This window comes from Phodopus roborovskii, unplaced genomic scaffold, assembly GCF_943737965.1.
Source record: "Phodopus roborovskii unplaced genomic scaffold, PHOROB, whole genome shotgun sequence".
Lineage (NCBI taxonomy): Eukaryota > Metazoa > Chordata > Mammalia > Rodentia > Cricetidae > Phodopus > Phodopus roborovskii.
Genome location: NW_026125281.1, coordinates 12,049,715 through 12,071,069, shown reverse-complemented (window position 1 = coordinate 12,071,069; position 21,355 = coordinate 12,049,715). Strand labels below are relative to the sequence as shown.

The following is a 21,355-nucleotide window of genomic DNA, read 5'->3' as shown; positions in this document are numbered from 1 at the left end:
GGGCATGAAAAACAGACATCGGCCTTCCTCTGTACTGGGGAATGAAGGTGCTACATTCTAATGGAACAAAGGTGGATTGCCACCATCCTCATCCTATGAAAATAATGGTTTTCAAAATCCGGATTTATCCCAGTTGTCAGTTTATCTCTTAAACGCTGCTAGTTGAACCTTCTCATAACCTTATTCCCGCCCCACCCCCTCAAAATACCCAACACCAAAACAATAACAACAAAAACTGTGCAGAGACCTAGTGTGTCCAGGATGCCAGAGGCAGATTGTCCCTGTGTCTACAACCCTTCTGGATCATATTTATTATAGGCCTAGCAGATGCAAAGAGAATTTGGTAGATATAACATTTGATGCTTTTCATGTATTTAATTTTTTTTGAAAACTGTTTGAGTATTTTTAGCGTTTTATGCAATATGTTCACCACTCCCTCAGCTCTTCCCCAATACCCCAGCTCACACCCCATACCCTACACACCCACCTTTGTGCACCCCCCCCCATTTTATAAATTCTTTATGACCAACTTGTGCTGCCCAACTTGTGCTCTTGGATGTGTGGTCTTCTGCTGGAGAGTGGTCAACTTAACAGGACCTATACTTTTAGGGAACACACACACTTTTTTCCTAGCAGCCAGCATTGCCAACAGCTCTACAATCTTAGGTGGGATTGTGCGCCCAAGTCCTTTGTCCCTGCCGGGATTTGGCCTGGCTTGAGTTTGCACAGTTTTGTGTATGCCATCACAGCCACCATGCGTTTCTATGTGAAGCTGCCCTGCTGTGTCCTGAAGAGAATGTTTCCTTGTAGTCATCCAATGCCTCAGACTTTTATAGTCTTCCGGGACCCTGTTCCTAAACATTTAGCATGTGAGATTTGAGATTAAGTTTCAGCATATGAACTTTGGGGACCACATCAGAATCGTAACAACTGCCCTCAGTCCTGTCAAACATCTTATATGTGGTCAACCCATCACACATTTTTGCCTTTGTGCAGCCATTGCCAGGTCTGACACACTTCTACTCACCACCCTTGTGACAAGTTGCCAGAAGTGCACGCATGCACGCACACCCGGAGTATTAACATGGGGCTGTCCCCATCCTTGTCCTCTCCAAGAGAGCATTTTATTGTGAATATGTGTGGCAATTGAACTTTTTTGAGAGAGGGTCTCCCCATAGTCCTGGTTGGCCTGTCACAGTGATCTCCTGCTTGTGCTTCCCAGGGGCTGGGGTTAAAGACGTTTACCGCCACACCTCTCTTGGCAAAGAGATTTTCACAGAGGTGGCGGCAGCAGCCACAGACGTTGCCTCTGTCCCTCTTCCTCCCTTCTCAGTGTCACGTGACGGTCTCCCATGGAAGAATCTGTCCACAGCACTTAACTGGAGCTGTATGGGGAACAGAAGTTTCCAGAAAAATGTCTGTCTGTGATGGATTAACTCAGCAGCTGCTTTGGCTGATACTTGAGCTGGACACAGCAGGTGCTTCAAGGTCAGAGGACCCCCCCTTCCACTACTGCATATGTGTGTGCTCACACACACACACACACTCACACACACACACACACACACACACACACACACACACACGAGCAGGAGTCAAGTATGAAGAAACTTCTGCTTTTCACGTCAGCTGTCTCACTAAAAGATGAAGCTACACTGACAAGAGATGAAGCTTTACCGTATTACAGCTATTTGCTGTTCCCAGAATAGACTGTCCACTTTTCCATTCTCCAGGCCTGAGAATAGATGCTCGAATCATGTATAAATTCTGCCGGGCTCCTGGGAATGGAAAGATCAATGTGACTAGGTAAAGGACTTCCCTTCTAGCTACATCTGACATGGTATTCGGTTTGTGTGCATCTCCGTTTGCTCAGTAGGAAATCAGGGTGACTGAATGAGTTGCTTTATTTATTTAGACAACTTCAGAAAGCGCGGGCCTTAGTACTGAGAAGTTTAGAGTGTGTTTCAGGATCTTTTCATGGGGCGGGGGGGGGGGGGCGCTATAGACTTGGGTCTGACAGCCATTCAGAGAAACACGATGAGATGAGATGCCCAGTGAACAGACAACCCTTGGCATTCCTCAAATTGCTTTTGCTGTCACTAAATTCTCACAGAACCTCCCTGCTTTCCATGATGATTTACAAATGTCTCCCTGGGTACCTAATGTATAGCTCAGTAGTTGCAAGATGTTCCTCCTATTGGTGAAGCTGTAAACTCAGTTTACTGTGGCCCAGTAGAACAAAGGCAAGATGTACACATTAGAGGCAGTCCTAACATGAGGTGGGTGAAGATGTATGACTTTTAAAGTCAGCTTTATTGACTACACAAACACTAAAACTCACCCCATGTAAGTGAACAGTTTAATGAGTTGTGTCAAATACATGTCATTTTGCAGCTATCAGCACAGTTATTTAAAAGGATTCGATCACCTCCCAAATTTCCCTAGTCTCTTTAACAGTATTGCTTTCAAGTGTAAATCTATCTTCAGCTTTTATTAACTCTAATTTATCACTCCACCTTTATGATTTCTGGTTTTGTTTTGTTTTGGTTTTTGTTCTATTTAAGAAATATTTCCTTAATTCTAAATCATGAAGATTTATGCCTACATGCTATGGCTTTAAAAACAAGAGCAAAAACAAAACCATTTTAGCTCTTAAGCTCTAGTACGGTTGGTTAAGTTTGAATATGTAAGGCACAGCTGACGGTGTTGATGGTGTTGTTTCTCTTCCTTGGTTCTTACATACTCATCCATTTGTTCTGCCAACACATTTTCCTTTCCTTTGTTGAAAAGACACCCCCTTCCCTCTAGGAATGTGGTTGGTCGGACCTGTGTGCATCCATTTCTTGATTATACTTTGTCCCATTGCTCTGCATTTCCTCCCAAGATTATTATAGTTTTATAAAACCGTCAAGTGAATAAGCTTGCCACCTTCGATCTGGTTTCAAAGTGATTTTTACCATTTACTACTTTTACTAATCTCTTTTTCTTTTATAATAACTTAACTTCATTTTATGTTCATTGGCATAAAGTTGTCAGATACCCTGGAACTGGAGTTACAGGCAGTTGTGAGCTGCCATATGGGTGCTAGGAATTGAACCTGGGTCCTCTGGAAGACCAATCAGTGCTCTTAACTGCTGAGCCATCTCTCCAGCCCATTATTTTCATAATCTTTTGATTAACTTTGGGTTTTATTGGTTTTCTTCTTTTTTGGTCTGTTTTCTATTTTTACTTATTTCTGTTATTTATCGTTTCTCTCCTTGGGCTTACTACTTCTTATCTTTCTTATTATTTATTTTTTTTAAATGATGAAAGCTTGGGTTATGGATTTGTTATCTTTCTAGTTCTTCAATATGCATGCTGCAGGCCCTAGAGTTCATTGCTTTAGCTGGACCCCACAAGATTTAGTATGTGTGTTTTCCTTTCATTTTATCCAAAACATTTGTTGATTAAGGTACTGATTTCTTCACTAATGCATGGGTTATTTAGATGAGGGCTGCTAGAGTTTGGGACAACAGAGATTTTCTTTTTCTACTTGACTTCTAATTCCATTCTATTATGGAAACAGAATTACTGTATATACTCCCACCCTTCTAAGTTTAAGTTTTACAGCCTAGAGTGTGACTCAATTTGGAGAACATATATATACAAGTTCTAGGAAATACAAGAATCTCGGGTTGGGACTACCATTTCCTGTAAATATTGGTTACAGCAGTTGATTGGTGATGGCATTCTAGTCTGCAGTACTCATTCTGATTTTCTGTTATCAGCTCTATTAATGGCGGAGAGAGGAGTTTTGAGACCATTCATTACACTTAAGAATTTACTTAGATAGACCTTACAGACCTATTGGGGGGTTTTGTCTCTTATACTTTGAAACTCTATTTAGATACATTCATATTTAGCAGTGTTATGTTTTCTTCAAGAGCTGATTCCAAGATGAAGTAGTTCTTAATAACAAAACTTACGTCTTCTCTGCTCATACCTGACTAGTCTGCGGTGTATATAGATGGCCCTTATTCGTGTATGCAGGTTATAACTGCCATGATTTGTGGGTGGTGGGCGCAAGGGAGAAGCTTGGAGAACGGTGTTGACAACCCTTAGGCATCATTCCTGACAGCAGCCCTCAGGGAAAGCGTCACAGCCTGGATCCAGCACCCCTCGCTTCCATTCTTCCCTCAGCCTTACTCAGGGCCAAGGGCAGCAAGGGCGATTGAGAGACCCTTGAGTCCCTGAGCCGAACTTTTCAATCTGGTGGCCTATTCTGTAGGGCTCTGATTTCAGCTGACTTATCAGCTATCATCTCTGGGCATTTTCATGGCATACCTATGCCCAAGGTTGTCCCTTAAGTAATTTTTTGGAAGTATCTAGCAAAGGAGTTGTTAGACTGTATTGTGGTGGTGTAGCTAACTTCACTAGAAACTGTTAATCTGTTTTCCTTAGTCTATGGATTTTGTGCTTCCGCCTAGGATGTGGGTGGTCCAGCTCCTCTATGTATTAGCTGATGGGGCGTTGCGTCGTCCTTCACATTTTAGCCTTTCTAATGTGTGGTCTTTCTTATGGTTTTAGCTCCCAATTTCTTGTCAGTTAATTCTGTTTAGCATTGTTTTATATACATATGTTGAAGTTTGCCACAGAACCGACTGCAGAGGCCACTCTGCCGTATGTGTGTGTGTGGGGGGGGACTTCAAGCACTGGTTCTCTGTTGGCTGAGAAGGACTGATCCAGGTGCCCAAAGAGGATACGGTTGTCTGTTCTGTGCCCCCAGTTCCGTGGTCCCTGTCACAGCATTGTCTCAGACATAGGGCCCCCCATACCTCAAGGATCGTCACCCTCATGTAGGAGGGATTTGTGTGCAGGTTAATTTCAGGGCTTATTATTGCAGGCAGAAGCAATGGGAAAATGTCAGCAAGGAAATGCAGCTCCTCGCTGTCTTAATTATCATCCAGGATATAAAAGTGTACATGTTATGAAGATGCTCCCAGCGGAGGAAAGAACATGAAGGGGGGCTGGAAGGATGAAGAGAGAAAGCACAGAACGATGAGAACCGTTAGAGGGCTGTGCTAGAGGTGTGCTTTATTTCTTAGGCTCTCAGAGCAGTATCTGTTTGCAGATCCAAACCCCTGTTACATTCCACACCACCCAGTGATCCCACGTTACATTCCAGTGTGAGCAATGGGCCAGCGTTCCAAAGCCAACAGCCAGTGTGAAGCTCTGTATGCCCACCGAGCGCTGCATGTAAAAAAGAAAAAAGTCATTTTTATACAAATGGCCTTTGAGACTAACCTATCCACCATGATTTCATAGTAAACATCTCTCCGGCTACCACTGGAGACTGGGAGTAAGAAATGCAGGAGGCAAGAGAGCCAGAAGCTTCCCTAGGTGAGATTCTTCTCTACATAAATATATGTGTGTGAGGATTCTATATATGTGAGATTATTTTCACATTTGAAAAGAGAAAGGAAGTGGACAGGAGACCAAGAACATAATTACCCTCGAGTATGACTATATGTCCTGTGCTCTTTGAAATGATTTGTTTAATGTTTCAAAACAAACAGAAGTGAATGAAACTTTAGCTGTGTTCCCTAAATTTAATAGAGGGATCCAGGGTATCAAATTATTTTCAAGCAGAAGCCCCTACTGAGATTGACTGCTCAGTGTTTTATAAGATCAAGCTTACATGTCACTGTTCTGAGGGTGCCCTTGTGCTGAATTCCCCACTGCAAGGAAGAAAATGAAAACTGATGGTGTTCCAGAATGGCCTCTATTTACTGGATAATATTGTCAGGATTTAGCAGTCCTAGCAATGATGGTGAAATGCAGTCACTTTTATATAGAATAATGCTGTAAGAGGGAATAAGTTTTTTCTTAGCCAGAAAGTTTCAATGAGACCATTCCGTTAGTCCCGCGTTAGCATCGCTGTCTTACAGCACTGCAACTCTTCGTATTTTCATACTTCTTTCCCCCTCTGCTGGGAAAGTGACATTCTGATAATTGTCAACTTGGTTGTTTTACTGAAAGGTTAAATAGACAAACCAAACCCTGAAATTATAGGTTCTGTTTCAGAGGAGCAAACAGTAAATGTCACTTTAGCAGAGAAATAAAATGGATGCAACCATTTAAATAGCCAAACACCATATAAACTGTTTGCAACCATGTCATGAATTTCTTTCCCCAGGTGTCGTGAGTGGGCACTGGGGAGGACTCTGGGGAGATGAGCACTGGGGAGGACTCTCGGGGGGAGCTGGGCACTGGGGAGGACTCTGGGGATCTGGGCACTTGGGAGGACTCTGGGGAGATGAGAACTGGGGAGGACTCTGGGGAGATGAGAACTGGGGAGGACTCTGGGGAGATGGGCACTGGGAAGGACTCTGGGGAGCTGGGCACTGGGAAGGACTCTGGGGAGATGAGAACTGGGGAGGACTCTGGGGAGATGGGCACTGGGAAGGACTCTGGGGAGATGAGAACTGGGGAGGACTCTGGGGAGGACTCTGGGGAGATGAGAACTGGGGAGGACTCTTGGGGGGAGCTGGGCACTGGGGAGGACTCTGGGGGAGTTATTAAGACAGAGGTGGTTGAGTTTTCTTTCTGTACTTTTAGGTATTTTGCTGTTCGGATTTAACTTCAGACCCTTACTAGTACCGTCCAGCCGGCTTGCTATTTTGCCTTCATTTGTGTATCTCAATGATTTCCATGAAATACCTTTATCTCATGGTATCAGTGAAGTGGGGTATTGTCTAAATACACCCCAAACCCCACGGCTCACGCTGGGGCCTGTAATGTGTGTGAGCATTGCTTCACTTCGGGCACAGAGCCTTCCAGGGAGATTCTTTAGTTAATTCCCACATCAGCTCAGTACTGAGGTGAGAGCCCTGAGGACTTACTTGTTTAGGGTCACACAGCATCTGGGAGCCCCCTGCTTTCGTCTCTGCCCTTCGCCCCAGAGTGCAGTGTGCAGTCATGGGGACCACACTGGCATTTAAGAAGAGTGGATGACTCTGCTCACGGGGTCCACGTGGCTGAGAGGCCCCCTGCTTTGGCTCACCACCCATGGTGTGTGTTCCTTCCCGAGCTGTTTGGAGAATCTCTGTTTTTTCTTCCCTAGCATTCATGAAGACTAAGTAAAATTTTCCCTGCTCCATGCTTCATGATAACACATGTTCCTTGCTTTGTTCTCAACAGAGATGCCCATATTATGAAAGATGTACAATGATGCTTCCAAGGCTTATAGCCACAGAACATACTTGGATTGCTTTCATAATTAACTGGACAGGCATCTGGGCTGTCCTTATCTTCCCACTCAGAGTATATAACGTTTCAGCTACCCAAGGTTCAGAAATGCTAAACAAGCCAAGGCTTGACTTTGTTCCTTTTGAATAAGCATTCTAAATACTCAGGATTTCTGCTCACAGCTGTTCCAAATGCCTGGCTTTGACTAGTTGATCCAGCTTAGCTGGATGTACATTTGGAAACCTCAAGTCTAGCCGTATTCTTCCTACCCACATTCCCCAAGGCAAGTGGATTTTGTTATAGCTTGGCAAGGATTCTTTTGAGCTGACCTTCAAAGAATGGCATTTAACACATAGCAGTGACCAGACTGTCAGGTTGAATTTCTCACTGGCATCCACTACAGCTCTCAGACACTGAGATGCAGCAGTCTGAGTGTGAGCACTTGGATTCAAATCCCCTCAAATCCAGCATCCCTTCAATGGCCCGGCATCACTGATCCCTCACAGTGAGATATTGACATTCCTATGTACTATGCTATCTGGTGGGTGCATATTAAGTCATCACCACCCATTAATGTCTTCATTGCAGTGGCATACAGGGTGGCCATTTGGCTAAGGGCAAGTGGCACACAGAATGGTCATTGGCAAAGGGCAAGTATGGGAATGCTACACACACCCTGGGAAGCTGACAGGCAGCTGGAGTTGCTCATTGCTAGTGGGGATGAGTTCACTTTTCTGCTTTGGGCAAGCTTAAAAGAATGTCCCTCCTAAGTGTGGCTTCCAACACTTGTGTCTAAGTGAAAGCCAGGGCAGCACCTGTTCAGCTTATTTATCTAGTGGAACATGGTAGGTATTGGGAACTGCTGATAACTCCTCAAGCCAGCCAGGAGCATACTCTCTGCATCCATACACACAATTAGAATCCTAAGATCAGCACCCAGGGACGGGTTTGCTCTCAAGTGAATTCGACAACAGTTCATGATTTCCTTGTCAACAATCTTGCCACAGATTCACTTTGGCTCCCCCGGGCCGTAATTCATCACATTGAACATAGAAATCAACCCAAAACACTCACAGACATACTGAGTATTTTTACTTTTTTTTTTTTTTTTTAAAAACCATTTCCTACCAAAAAATAACCTAATAAGAGCTGTGAGCTGGGGCTGTGGGTACAGACCTGTGTGCTAACTTCATCCCCACTCAGCAAAACCAACTACAAGCTGTGTACCTTTATCAACAAAGTAGTATTAGTGACAAAATAGGCCCTGTCGGCAGACACATGTTGCCAGAAGCATAAATACAAGATGTAGTCCCCCGGCCTCTCAATCCCACTCCAAGCTTAGCTATAGCGCAAGCTCCATGACAGGCACCGCCCATGCCCACATTGAAGCAGGGAGGCAAGGCGCTCCAGTTTTGCAAGATGAGGAAGTGAGTGGTAAGCATTTGGTGGGAGGGAACGCACCCGTTCCAGGGTCCGGGACTGCTCAGCTTGCCATGCAGATCATACCAACACATTTCGTCTTTGTTCACAGAACTTCTAAGTGCAGATTTTCATATTGAGTCACCTCTGGAAAAGGCCATGTCAGGGAGACATGAGGGAGGACGTAAAATGCACCACCTTCACCATTTCTTAGTGTACACGTCAGCAGCATTAGCGATATTCATGTTTCGTAACTAATCCTGGGCAGTTTTCGTCTCGTAGAAATGAAATTTAATACGCGTTAAACAAAAACTTTCAACCCTGCCTCCCCTGGCCCCAGGCCTTGGCAACTGCTCTCTGTTTCTATGAATTTGGCTGCTGTACAAGTCCCTTACTTTTTTTAAGCTGAGCAATATTCACTTATGTTCCTGGCACGGCTTACTTATTCCCTCCTCCAAGGAAGCACACTGGGATTGCTTCTGCTTCTTGGCTGCTATGAGCAACATTGCTCTGGCATGGTGGGGAAAGCCTATACAAATTCTTTCTCTCAGTTCTTTTGGGCGCATACGCAGATGTGGATTTGTTGGGCCACGTGGTATCTGTTTAATTTTCAGAATAGCTTTATTGCAATGATGCTTGTGAGGTCAACGTGTGGCAACGTGTGGAAGTCAGCTCTCCTTCAGCCCTGTGGGACCTGGAGAATCGAACTGAGATGGTCAGGTACTTTTGCCCCCTGAACCATCCTGCTGGCCCATGTTTAATTCCGTGAGTCTCTGCTATTATTGTGTTCCGTAATGACTATACTCTTGTACATTCCCACCAGCAACGAACAGTGGCTATCTCTTTGTACCTTCGCTCCTGATTTTCTGATGTTAGCAACTAATTCGTGTTTTCCTTAAACTACTCTACTCAGTCCATGGCCCGGAACTAACCTGTCTGCTGCCCACCAGCCTCTGGCAGGATGTGTACTCCTTAATCTCCATCAGCAAGGAGTGACTCTAGGTGACAGCGGGTCAGGGTTGATGCCTACATAGCACATGTCCCTGGGTGGGAGCATGCCACTTTATTGTCTCTCCAGTGCAATGAGGTGATTCGCTAGTGCCATCCTAAGCAGACATTCACGTATCCCTTCTCAAAGTGAGTTTGATAGCAGCGTTAAAACAATACCAAAGGAAAAGAGAGCACTCTCTGTCCTTCGAGAATCTTGTCTTACGAGTATCCAGAACGCTCCGTCAACCCTGGAGAGCATATTTGAGGGAGAGCACACCATTTCTTTCTAATGTGTGTGCGTGTGAACTTTGACCAAATTCCATTAAGAGCTGAGACAACGTTCACTCTGCCTCTTTGTGCCAGTTCTTGGTTTCTTTTCACGACGAAGACTTGTATTTGTCACATTATCTGTAGCCCCGTGGTTTTCTAGCACAAGGTCGAATGATGGCTGTACAGTTTTGCCACAGTGTTAGCTGCCTTTCCTATCACTGTGACCAGATTCTTGACAAAAGGCAGGCATGGAGGAAAGGAGGGAGGGATGGAAAAGGGGAGGGAGGAAGGGAGGGAGAAAGGGAGGAAAGAAGCGAGGGAGGGAGGGAGCATTGTGGCTCACAGTTAGAGGGCACAGTCCATCATGGCAAGGAAGGATGGAGTCAGGAATTCAGGACAGCTGGTCACATCGAGTCCTCAGTCGAGAAACAGAGAGGCAGATGTTGGTACCCAGCAGGATTCCTCCTTTCCCTGCTTTCATTCAGTCTGAGACCACAACTTATAAACTCCTCTGTCCACATTCTGAGCTGGACTTCGATCCTCAATGATCCCCTCTGGAAAGGCCCTCACAGGCCTGCACTGGGCATCTCCTAGGCAATTCCAAACTCAGTCAAGTTGACGGAGAAGCTTACGCATCGCATCACAGCCACCTAAAGAAAATGTTAAAACCTAGAAATAAAACCTAGCAGCCCCTCATTTTTCTTGTCAAACAGATCAAACCTAGCTGCAGTTAACACTTTGTTCTACTCTATGGCGTCCATCTTGCAAAAAAAAAAAAAAAAAAGTTTGAGAGAGCACAAAGCACAGGGTTCCATTTAAAAGGGAAGACTACAAGAAGAATATATGCTTTCGGTTGCTGGGTGGTGGTTTCTGTCCCCCCTGGGATAATTATATAGAGAGCTGGACCACTTGAGATACACGGAAGAGCATCATAGATGACCGCGTGATTATCACATGCAGAAAGAGTCATTCTTTCTCTGGTTCTGGAAAGGCGAAGACGCAAATACAATTACCATACAATTGTTTTTCCTCACTGGAGGTTATTTATCGCTGGTTCTTTATCACTTCACCAGAAATAGTTCCCAAGTCATTCTGTGTGACGTGGGGGAGCCTCCTCACTGTGGTAAGGAAGAAGAGGGATAGAAGAAGGAGGAGAAAGGAAATAGAGAGGTGGAGTGTCTGACTAGGAAGCAGCTGTGTAGCAAGTGTTTCACGCATGCTACTGTAACCCAGCCTCATGATGGAGGAGCTCATTCCGTTTCACAGGAGAGAACACTAAGCTCAGAACGGTGAAGTAACTTGCCCAGCTAGTGAGTGCTTGGTCTGGTGTCCTAGCTTCTCTGTCACCGTGGTAAGACACTGACCAAAAGCAACTTGAGGCGGGAAGGTTCTGTTTGGCTTAGAAGTTACATTCCAGCCTCCAGGGAAGCCAAAGCTGGAGACCAGTGCAGGAACTTGAAACAGGAATCATAGGAGATGCTGCTTACTGGTCAGCTCGGCTATTTTTCTTACACAGCTGTGGTAGTGTGAATGTAATTGGCTCTCATAATCTCATGGAGTGGCACTGTTAGGAGGCGTGGCTTTGTTGGAGTGGGTGTGGCCTTGTTGGAGGAAGTGTGTCACTGTGGGGTGGGCTTTGAGTGCTCAGGGTACCACCAGTGTCTCAGTAGACTTCCTGTTGCCTGCAAGATGCAGGACTCTCCGCTCCAGCACCACGTCTGCCCATATGCTGTCATGTTCCCTGCCATGATGATAATGGACTGAACCTCTGAAACTGTAAATGAGCCATCCTCAATTAAGTGTTTTCCTTTGCCTCGGCCGTGGGTGTCTCTTCACAGCAATAAAAACCCTAACTCAGACAAAATCCCAGATCAGCACCACCATCAGCGGGCCAGTTCCTCGCACAGCAATGAGCAATGAGAAAATGTCCCACAGGTTTGCCCTCGAGCCAATCAGATGTAACAGTTCCTTAACTGAGCCTCCTGTGTGTGTCCAGTTAACAGCTGAAGATAACAATGGCATCTGAGATTTAAACCTCAGCCGAGTGGCCACCAGCTTTCCTGCTGAGATGCTTAGTAAAGTCCCCAGCCCAAGGAGAAAGCATGAGCATTGGAGATTCCCCAGATAATCTCCACTCCTGACCCCTTTTCTGTCACTTTCCTCTCTGAGAGGGGGAAATGCCTGGCGCTGCGGTGGATATAGGAGCAGCGACCTCAAATGGTTAAATCTGGTTTTGACAGCTACCAGCATCAGCAGCCAGACATCGAAACAGGGAGTAGATTTTAATACTTGCTTTAGAAAAGCTTTTATAAGCCAGCAAATTCCAAAAGCAACCCCAAACAACATGTCAGCCACCCACCCTTGCCTAAACATACCAATCGTCTGCAGGAAATAGCTAGCCTTATTAGTGACACCTGTTAGCTCTTGCCAGCTGTCGCAGAAATGGTCTCACTGGAGCAGGCACTGTCTTCAAAGAAAAGAAACAGGATTCCAGGCGGAGTGCCCCATCTTCTCACCCAAAATGCTTTGGGTTAGCGTTAGGGGTAGATGACTCTGCTGAGCAAGGGAATGTTTGGTGTGATCAGCCGTGGGACTCTGAAGATAACATCTACTCCACCTCGATCTCTTTTTCATTTTTGAGGTCAGAATCTCAAGTAGCCCAGGCTAGCCTTGACTCACTATGTAGCTTAAGATGTCCTTGAACTCCTGCCTTCACCATGTGCCTCCTGCCTCAGTACCAGGGGATATCTAACCCATTACCAAGATAACCTGCTTCACTTGACATCCCAGCTTTAAAAAAAAAAAAAATTCAGAAAGAAGTGTGCTTTACTTTTAATCAAATATGACCTCACAGCCCTCACTAACGTCCTTCCAGGAAGCAGTTTGGTGTGGAAGAGGAATCCTAAAACCAAACAATGCACTATGACTATGCTGGTTTTTTGGATGTCACCTCAAACCTATATTTATGGTTATATACTCCAGGAAAGTGCTTGCCAAGCGTTCATTTCCCTCTAAACACTGCTGTGAGTAGCGGCAATGTTTGAATACTTACCAAAGTTCTGCTTTGTCTGGCCTTGCAGCCACGCCCCTGCCCTGCAAAACTGAGTGCATGTGCTACCCCACTGCTTCAAAGCCTTTGGCGCTACAAAGTTTCCAAGTGGAGGGTGGGAACATACTTGACCATTTCCCCAGTGCAGGGCCAGGTTCACCATGGCACCTTCACAGTTGGAGTGAACACAATCGAATTGCGGGGCTTTGTCCATGCAGGCCGTTCATTCCATTAAGTTTACCTTACAAACTCAAAACGATATGAGGTTCATTTATAAGACCGAGCTCGTCAGTTAACTCAAATTTACAACCCAGATATTCATCAAAATTATCCCTTTAGGGGTCTTTATATTAGATTGGGCTTTATGTAAATGTTATCAGATTGTAATGCCTAGAGAAATGCCCTTCAGGATCTGCTCAAGACCAGTCTTTACCTTGGCAAAAACTGGGTTGGGATGTGTGCAGAGCTGAAGGGATATATACACATGTAAAGATATGCATAATAATGTTTGGTCAGTGATATCCCCATGTATGACTCTTTTAAACAGTATGGCTTCCTGGAGTTGTCCCCATCTTGGTATGTGTGCTTGTGTGCACACTGCTGCTCAAACACCAGTGATGTCACCTAACTGCATTAGGTGGCACATGAGTGTAATCTGGTAAGGTCTTCTGACTTCAGCAGTGGAGAGAGTATTATGAACAGGAATACATCCTGCAGTATCATGATGCTTCAGCATCATTTAAATTTGGGGTGTCCCCTCTCCCCTCCCTGTCTTCTCGCCCGTACCCTGCCCTCTCTGTCTTTTACACCATTAGAGATGGAACTCAGGCCTTACATATGCTGAGAAAGCACTCAACCACTGAGCTGTGCGTGACAAATTCAGAAGATTTTTAATCAGTCCTGCAGGTTTTTGTAAGCCCAGGTACCCGTTTGTACGAATGAGACTGTCACAACAGTAAATCGTGCACACGAGGACTTGGGAAAACCAGTAGAGCAGCCTGGCCCCGCCCATCAAGAGTTCCCCTTCCACTGCATGTCTTATTGCTAGTCCTTTTGATTCATGAGTGTGAACCACTTTCATGGCTCCTGACCATAGCTAAGATAACAAGAGCTTGTCCTCTGTCCCTAATAATAATTATGCTTCGTATAATTATTATTGCCATCCTCTGTCCTCAATAGAACGGTGTCTGGACCCACTCCCCAAAGGTCTACTCTTTCCTTTCCCTCAACCACATTTTCTCTTTTGCAGATTGGATTTGAGGCCCCTTCTCCCCAGGGACAGGCATCAGCCTCAGGGAGTGGCGGTGGGGTTGACTCTGAGCCATCTCGACATGTCTTCTCCTTCTCCTGGTTGAATTCCCTGAATGAATGATTTATTCTGGCTGCTGCCCCCTGGCAGTCTGGGTGAGATGCACACCAGGCTTTGGGGAACTTCCATGATGCATATGAATGGGACCTCTGGACAGGATTTCTGAGAGAGAGAGAAAAAATAAACCTTCAATTCCAGATGACTTGCCTAACTTGTCGAGAAAAAAAAAAAAATTGCAGAAGACACTGGTATAAAGAAACCTGATCTTATGCAAAACTTTTGTTACGTGGTAAACATTCTGAAGGTTGTGTAGGTGTGGCGCATGTGTGTAGCACAGCTGTAAGTGATAAGTATTAACAAAGTGGGCACTACACTCATCTCCTGTGGGCACCGGCTTCTTGTTAGTTTAGCACAGGTGTTTTTTTGCTTTTCTCCTTAGCATTGCAGATGGTTGGTGACATTCAGTATCAGTACAGAACTGACCGATTTATCAAAATATAGGCACAAGATAGGTCATTGACCAAGGCTAAGAAGGGCTCTGCGGAGCTTCCTCCTTTCTACAGAGGTCACTGGATGTGCAGTCAGAAGTATTCTTTGAATTTGGTCACACTTCTATAGTCCAGAAGGCCAGTGGCTTAGGGCATGTCTTTTGGCATTTTCTAATCCCAATCACTTATCTTATAATGTTATATTCATATACTGGGCATTTGATCGAAGACTTTCTGGGAGGAACTGTCTACTTTCTAATGTGGCCACCGTAGCAGAGAAACTGTGGAGCAACTGCACACGTATTTAAATATATACACAACCCCATATCTATCTATCAGCTATCATCTCTATTATCTATCAATCATCTATCAATCATCTGTCTATTAGCTATCTATCATCTATCACTGTGATATGCCTTCCTCACGTAAGGGTAACTTTGTGGACTCTTAAATAAATGTTTGTTTTTAAAAACCTTAGCTTCCTAATGATTTATTCAATTACTCATATTGTTATTAAGCCAACCATCAAGCATGTTTCAAGGGACTCCAGAGAAGTACCATCTTCATTCATATTAATTAATTTTAAAGTACTAATCGTGGGGCTGAAATGCTTAAAGTGGTAAGTAAATTACTAAAGGCAAATACATTGTCAAACTAATTAGATGTGCTGTTTAATTTTAGAAGCAAATAGCATAGTCCTACAAGTCACAGTTATTAGGATTGCAATAGGGACAAATATGAAGGACATTTGTGTAGCTGTTAAAACTAAAACGTTCTTTTTCAGAAAAATTTCCCAAGTGCCCTTTTCAGCAAATATGTTTAGTTACTTGAAGTGTTTGTGTTATTAAGCTTCATCTATCTAAGGCTGGTGAGGTATTTCAACGGGCAAAGACATTTGCCTCTGGGCCTGGGGACCTGTGTTCCATCCCTAGGACTCACACGATGGGAGAGAAGTGACTCCCCTAGTCCTCCTCTGACTGTCATACATTTGCCATGATGCATGCCTGCCCCCCCCAATCCCTGCCCACTAACTAATTATGCCTGCATGTTAATTTCTACTGTGACTGATCTTCCAGTTGCAAAAGTATCAGGTTTTACAGGCTGGAGGAACCTCTAAAATTGTTTAACTCAATCTCAGAAGAGAAACCTGAGGTACAGAGAAAAGGCCAGGACAGTCCCATAATCTGTGTGAGCGACTTGACAAGCGTTTTCGTTTTTTAGGAGAAAATAAGATGTAGGAGGTTTGTTGTTGTGTTTTTATTTCCTTGTGCTGGGATCATTCCTACATACACACCGAAGAGGACAAATAAAATCACAATGACCTTTGCAGATTTTATTTAAAAATATAAATATTCAACGTTCTCGTACACGACCAAACTGACCAAGGACTGGAAAGATGTTTTATTATTGAAACATTTGCAAGAAAAAGTTGATTCGAAGAGCTTACACATTTCTTCCTGGTCACCTCTCGAGAATGAATTCTCTTCTGCTGTGATCCCCCCCCAAAAAAAAAACAAAAACAAACAACCGGTAACTTCCATATGCCTTCCAAAAAGCTTTCCTCCTTGGGTTCACATTTTCCTTAAAATACCGATATAAGGACCATGTATTTGCACATGGAAAATAAGCATGAACAATTCAAATAACACTGTTTTGTTACTGCACAGAAATACGCTTTGTGCATGCTAAGGGGTGTATAGACTCTCTCCCTGTACATAGTCTATGCTTCAAGCTATATAAAAATAAACGAATGATGTCAGAGCTGCGGTATGGTACAGAATACTGTGTTTGAAACTTTTTTTTTTTATTCTTACTGTTATGCTAAATGCAGAATCGCTTTGGCCAAACGCACCATTTCATTTCCCAATAATCTCCATCAGTTTCCTGTTGCTGTGAGCTTGCTGTGCTAACTGCTCTGCCCTGGCCATCTCCAAGACTTCCCGCAGAAGGTGGAAGGTGAGATCCAGAGAGATGGGCGGCTCCTCGGACCGCCTGTCCCTCTCCAGCGCCCCCTGCTGGCCGCCGAGGGTGTCCTCGGCGCCGCGCTCCGCCGGCCCTGTGCGGCTGTCGAGCGAGCGCTGAGGCGTCTGCAGCTGCTGCAGCAACACGCGGAAAAAGTTAGCGGCTGCCGGGTCGTGCGAGGGGCGGCTGCCGCGACCCGCGGAGAGGGCAGAGGAGTCGGGCGACAGCCGAGCAGCGGGGCTCCGGTTGAGATTCCCCAGGCGGAGGAAGTATTCTTCTCCCATGCGGATCAGAACCGGCTGAGGCTGCTGGGGCTGTTCTGGCTGCAGGAAATTCAGGGGCTGCGGGGACCGCGGGGCGCCGGGGACGGGTCCCCTGCTCAGCAGGGCCCTGCATGGAGGGCTGGGCGACAAAGCCACCAGCAGGACGCCCGCGGACACCAGTAGCCGCAGCCGCATGTTAGGGGCGCTCGCTGCAGCACGGAGGTGAGGGAAAGCGGGAGAAAGAAGGTGGGAAAGAGAGGGCAGACTGGTTAGAGTTTAGCTCAGCTGGGAGGTGCACCCAGGTTTTGTCTGACACCCACAGACAAGCCAGGCGCTGCATCGGTGGCGCTGTCCGCGGTGCTGAAGCCAGGTGCCCGCAAGACTCATCTGCCAGCCAGCGGGTGACCCGTCTTTGGAGACCTAGGAGGGACAGCCCCTGACTCCTTCCTGAGGATCTCCCAAACGAATTCCCCAAACGGACTTCCCTGAGCCTGGAGAAGCGCTACAGGTTTAAGCTCTCGCCCGCCCTGCTCGCCCTCTTTCGGACAGTCTTTTCTTCCAAATTGAGAGCTACATCCTCCCTGTCTCCATCCCTGCCCTCGCTCCCTTTGCCTGCAGGTCCCGGATGGGCGTGGGATGGGATGGGGGAGCCATTCTTTACACAGACTGTGAGCAGTAAGTGGCAGATTGGGTAGATAAGGATGAGCAGCCGTCTAACTTTGCTTTTTGCCACATCACCACTGCCATTGGAATTTTAAGGCGCAGTTGGAGACACACACGCACAGGCACAGGCACAGACACTCCGGCAAAGGGGCAACAACTGGCTCCGGGGCTCACCACAGTAGCTCAGGCAGCACAAAGTTGGTGGCACCCGTCTAGGAGCTGCCTACCTTCTCCTCCCTTGGCAGGTGAGTCCGCGCTGCTGCTGCCTCTGCAGAGGGACCTCTCCTGGGATGCTTCTTGCAGGATCTCTTCCTCTTCTCCTTTCTCTTCTCCCTTTCTTTGCCTCTTCCCGTTCTCTTCAGTCTCTCAACGTACTTGGGCTCTGAGTTTCTCCACACCAGAGCCTGGAGTGAGGTTTTATAACGTCGACCCTCTTCAGAAAGCACGCAGCATTTGCCTAATAAGCTGACACTCTCTTGACAGCTCGATTGCGTGCTGCCTCTGCTCCTGCATAAATCATAGGGCCCTGCCAAGGAGCGAGGGACAGAGTTCTGCTATTTCAACACTGAATCTCACATCCAATTATATCAACAGATATTTATCGCCTCCTTGGTGACGTCAACGAGCCCTAAAATGGAAGGGCTTCTTATGACTTGTCCATTGACAAAAATTCTTGAATGAGATGATCCAAGTGTGGAAAACATACTGACCTCTTACTATGATAGGCCAGATAAGGACCAGAAATGGGACAGAGACGGGGAGAGGAGACAAGAAGAGATAGGGAGAGAGGTCCATCAACGCAGTGCTGCCAAGAAAATACCCACCATTAAGAGGGCAGGCCTGGACATCCCCGCATGCTTCACCACCCCCACCTAACTTTTATGTCAGGCTGTCCTCTCGAGAAACATCTCAGAATCTGAAATACATCTTTACTATGCCCCCCAACCATCTTTCTTCCTGGAGGAGAATGGAGAGCCAGGGGAGGGTGGTGTACGGACAGCCAGGTTTTAGCTTTTAACCACTTAGTCCTCCCAAGAGCAGATAAAGGAATTGTGAATCTGAAGAAAGGCCAATCAGTTCCTTTTGGAAACCCAGCTCAGTGTTTTTCTTAACGAGAAAAGAGCTATTCTAACAACGAAGGGCACAAACACAATTGTAATAAAGACCTCAGGTTCAACTCAATCTCGGGCCTCCTGTGGGTCTCCTCTCAGAATCAAGTTAATCAGGACTTTCCCCCTGAGAAGACCACGGAAAGCTGTGTGCACTAAACAATCTATTCTGAGTCTACACTACAAACGGGAGGAGGGAGCATGCATTCCAAATCGTGTGTTGAGAGCTTGGGGGGGAAATCAGTTACGGAGTCTGTAACAAGATGTTTTGTTTCACCTCCCCATGCTGTGAAATCATGATAGTGTGTTAAGGAAGGCACCCTAGCTCTTCGGTGTTTCTCCCAGATTCAAATGTGCACCAGGAGTGCCATCAATAATTGCTGCCTGACACTATTACCGAATGGAATGCCGTACCTACCAATCCACTCTCAATTTTTGAGTTAAGTGGGTATTTTAACTAAGTGGGAAGCAGTTACCTTTAATCCTGCAATTCACCATGCTCTTACAAACTCGTGGGTCTGAGATCGCTTCACAAACACCACTGTTGTTTATCCAAAACTTCCTGTTCCTTTGCCATTTTCTCTGTAAATAATGGGACAGATAATGCTGCAGATTTCAACCTTTACTGGGGCCTGTACTAATCTATAACTGCTCTAGAAAAACACTGAGGGTTTCCAGAGAAGTCAGCTCATAGCTGGAGGGATGCACTGTGGGATTTACTTCTGAGAGAAAAGAACAGAGAAAGAGTCCTGTCGACTGGGAAAATGCCGGTTGTTAATAAATCATGATTAAATAGCACTTTGGACAAAAGCTGTGTTTGCACTGATAGGGAGGCCTCCAGAACCTTCACTATTGTTGCTGGGGGCTTTGTAGAAATTGGAATTCATCTCAATGTTTGTTTGTTTGGGGTGGGATTTTTGTTTTAACTTTCATTCACAACCCACTCCCTGCCCATTCATAAATTTCAGCTTAAATGCCACTCTGGAGAGGGAAACAGGTCAATCAATCCTGAAGAGGAAGCAAGAAAGGGAAATGCCTATGAGCTTGTCAAGGGATGTCAGGGAGGTTCCTTAGGGAAGAAAGGACAAGTACAGGGGCTCTGACTAACATCCTTCCCTCTAAGATGCCTTCCCATTGGGCCATTGGGAATACTGTTTTCTCTTGCTCATTATTGCTCTTGAGTCCTTGCCAGGGGGCTTAACTGGAATATAAATGTGGGGCATCATAATTTACCCAAAGTTAGATCTTGTTAAATCCCACAGTGCTCACGCTAGAAGTGATTGCTTGGTTTAAAGGAAAACCAGAGGTTAAGTGATTTATCTGAACTCACCCAGCTGGTGATGAGGTCAGCATGAGAACCCAGGCTCTCAAGAACATAAATATCTTACAGTGTCCCCATAACAACACCGTAACTTTCAATGTCTCTTCTGGTATCAAAGCCACACATCCTCTTTCTAGAGAGCATGGAGGCATCTGAAAAACACACTGAAGAATACAGGCTGAGTGTGGCGGCATATATCTGTGGTCCCATCACCTTCAACAAGCAGGAGGAGCACAGCTGGAGGCCAGCCTGGGCTACACAGTAAGACTCTGCCAACAACAATACTGTACAAAATCCCTCATCATGTCAGAGTCTAAAGCTAATCACATTTACCATTCTGTTATCTCTCCCCAACTGTTTGTAATGAGATCAGATTTTTTTTTGCAACTGAACTAATACTGTGTTTTTAAACTATGATTTTGACTTTAAAGTAAAACTTATGTTCAAAAAACCCAAATGCAAAAAAAGTAGGTTTTTAATGTTCTCACCATAGGAACTGGTGTGTAAGGTGGCATGCAGGTAAGCTAGTTTCACTTACCTGTTCCATGGTGTATACACATACCAAAAGATGTTGTGTGGTGTGTGTGTGTGTGTGTGTATAACTTTTATTTGGCAATGTATATTAATCATTTAATAGTCACTGTCACAACTGTACACTGTGTGGAAGGACATGAGTTTTCTGCATAAGTTGCCTTTTCCTGCTCAAAACACAGTGGACACTCCTTAGCCTATGGAATAAATTCAGTGAACACTCCCTTGCCTTTTGAATCAATGCAGTGGACACTCTCTACCCTATTTAATTAATGCAGTAGACATTCCTTAGCCTGTTGAATGAATTCAGCATATACTTTGTAGCCTGTTGAATTAATGCAATGGTCCCTCCATAACCTAAGCAGACATTCCATAGTCCATTGAATGAATACAGGACAGAAAGTTCATCCAAAAGTCTACCATCCCAAAATAACTATACAGCACAACTGTATTCTATATTTCCCCCTTTCCACCTAAAAAATATGGCACAAACATTTCGATCTGGCCTAATTTTTCTGAATTACCTCTTTAAAAGCTATTTCTCAGAATTCAATCCATTCCAAGATCCAGGTGGGGAGGGGAGGTTAGTATTTCAATACATAGGTATAGGGAAGACACAGCTCAGCCCCTAGCAATAGATTTTATAAACTCGTATTTGTTTGCTTTTGGCATAACATCCAGACATCTGGATGTCTTGCCTTCCCAGAGGATGGGACGGTTTGAATCCTGCACACCTAGAATTCCAGTTATCTGC

General features: G+C 45.3%; 2 protein-coding genes across 4 annotated transcripts in view; one reads left to right on the top strand and one right to left on the bottom strand.

The window, feature by feature from the left end:
- Window positions 1–14,434, top strand: part of Trim55 (tripartite motif containing 55) — a 39,299-nt gene extending 24,865 nt beyond the window's left edge. For 2 of the 3 annotated variants that reach the window (XM_051197154.1, XM_051197133.1), the window contains one exon: window positions 14,205–14,434. In XM_051197154.1, coding sequence (XP_051053111.1) covers window positions 14,205–14,327 — 123 coding nt within the window. In that variant the 3' untranslated portion in view covers window positions 14,328–14,434. The remainder of the gene's footprint in view (window positions 1–14,204) is intronic. The other variant, XM_051197143.1, reaches the window with a different exon arrangement.
- Window positions 14,435–16,557: 2,123 nt separating this feature from the next.
- Window positions 16,558–17,234, bottom strand: Crh (corticotropin releasing hormone). The gene has a single exon (XM_051197238.1). The coding sequence runs from the start codon at window positions 17,170–17,172 to the stop codon at window positions 16,609–16,611; it is 564 nt and encodes a 187-aa protein (XP_051053195.1). The 5' UTR covers window positions 17,173–17,234; the 3' UTR covers window positions 16,558–16,608.
- Between the last annotated feature and the right edge of the window lie 4,121 nt (window positions 17,235–21,355).

Excerpts from the sequence above, each read along its gene's own strand:
- Crh (XM_051197238.1), bottom strand. The coding sequence starts at position 17,172 with ATGCGGCTGCGGCTACTGGTGTCCGCGGGCGTCCTGCTGGTGGCTTTG.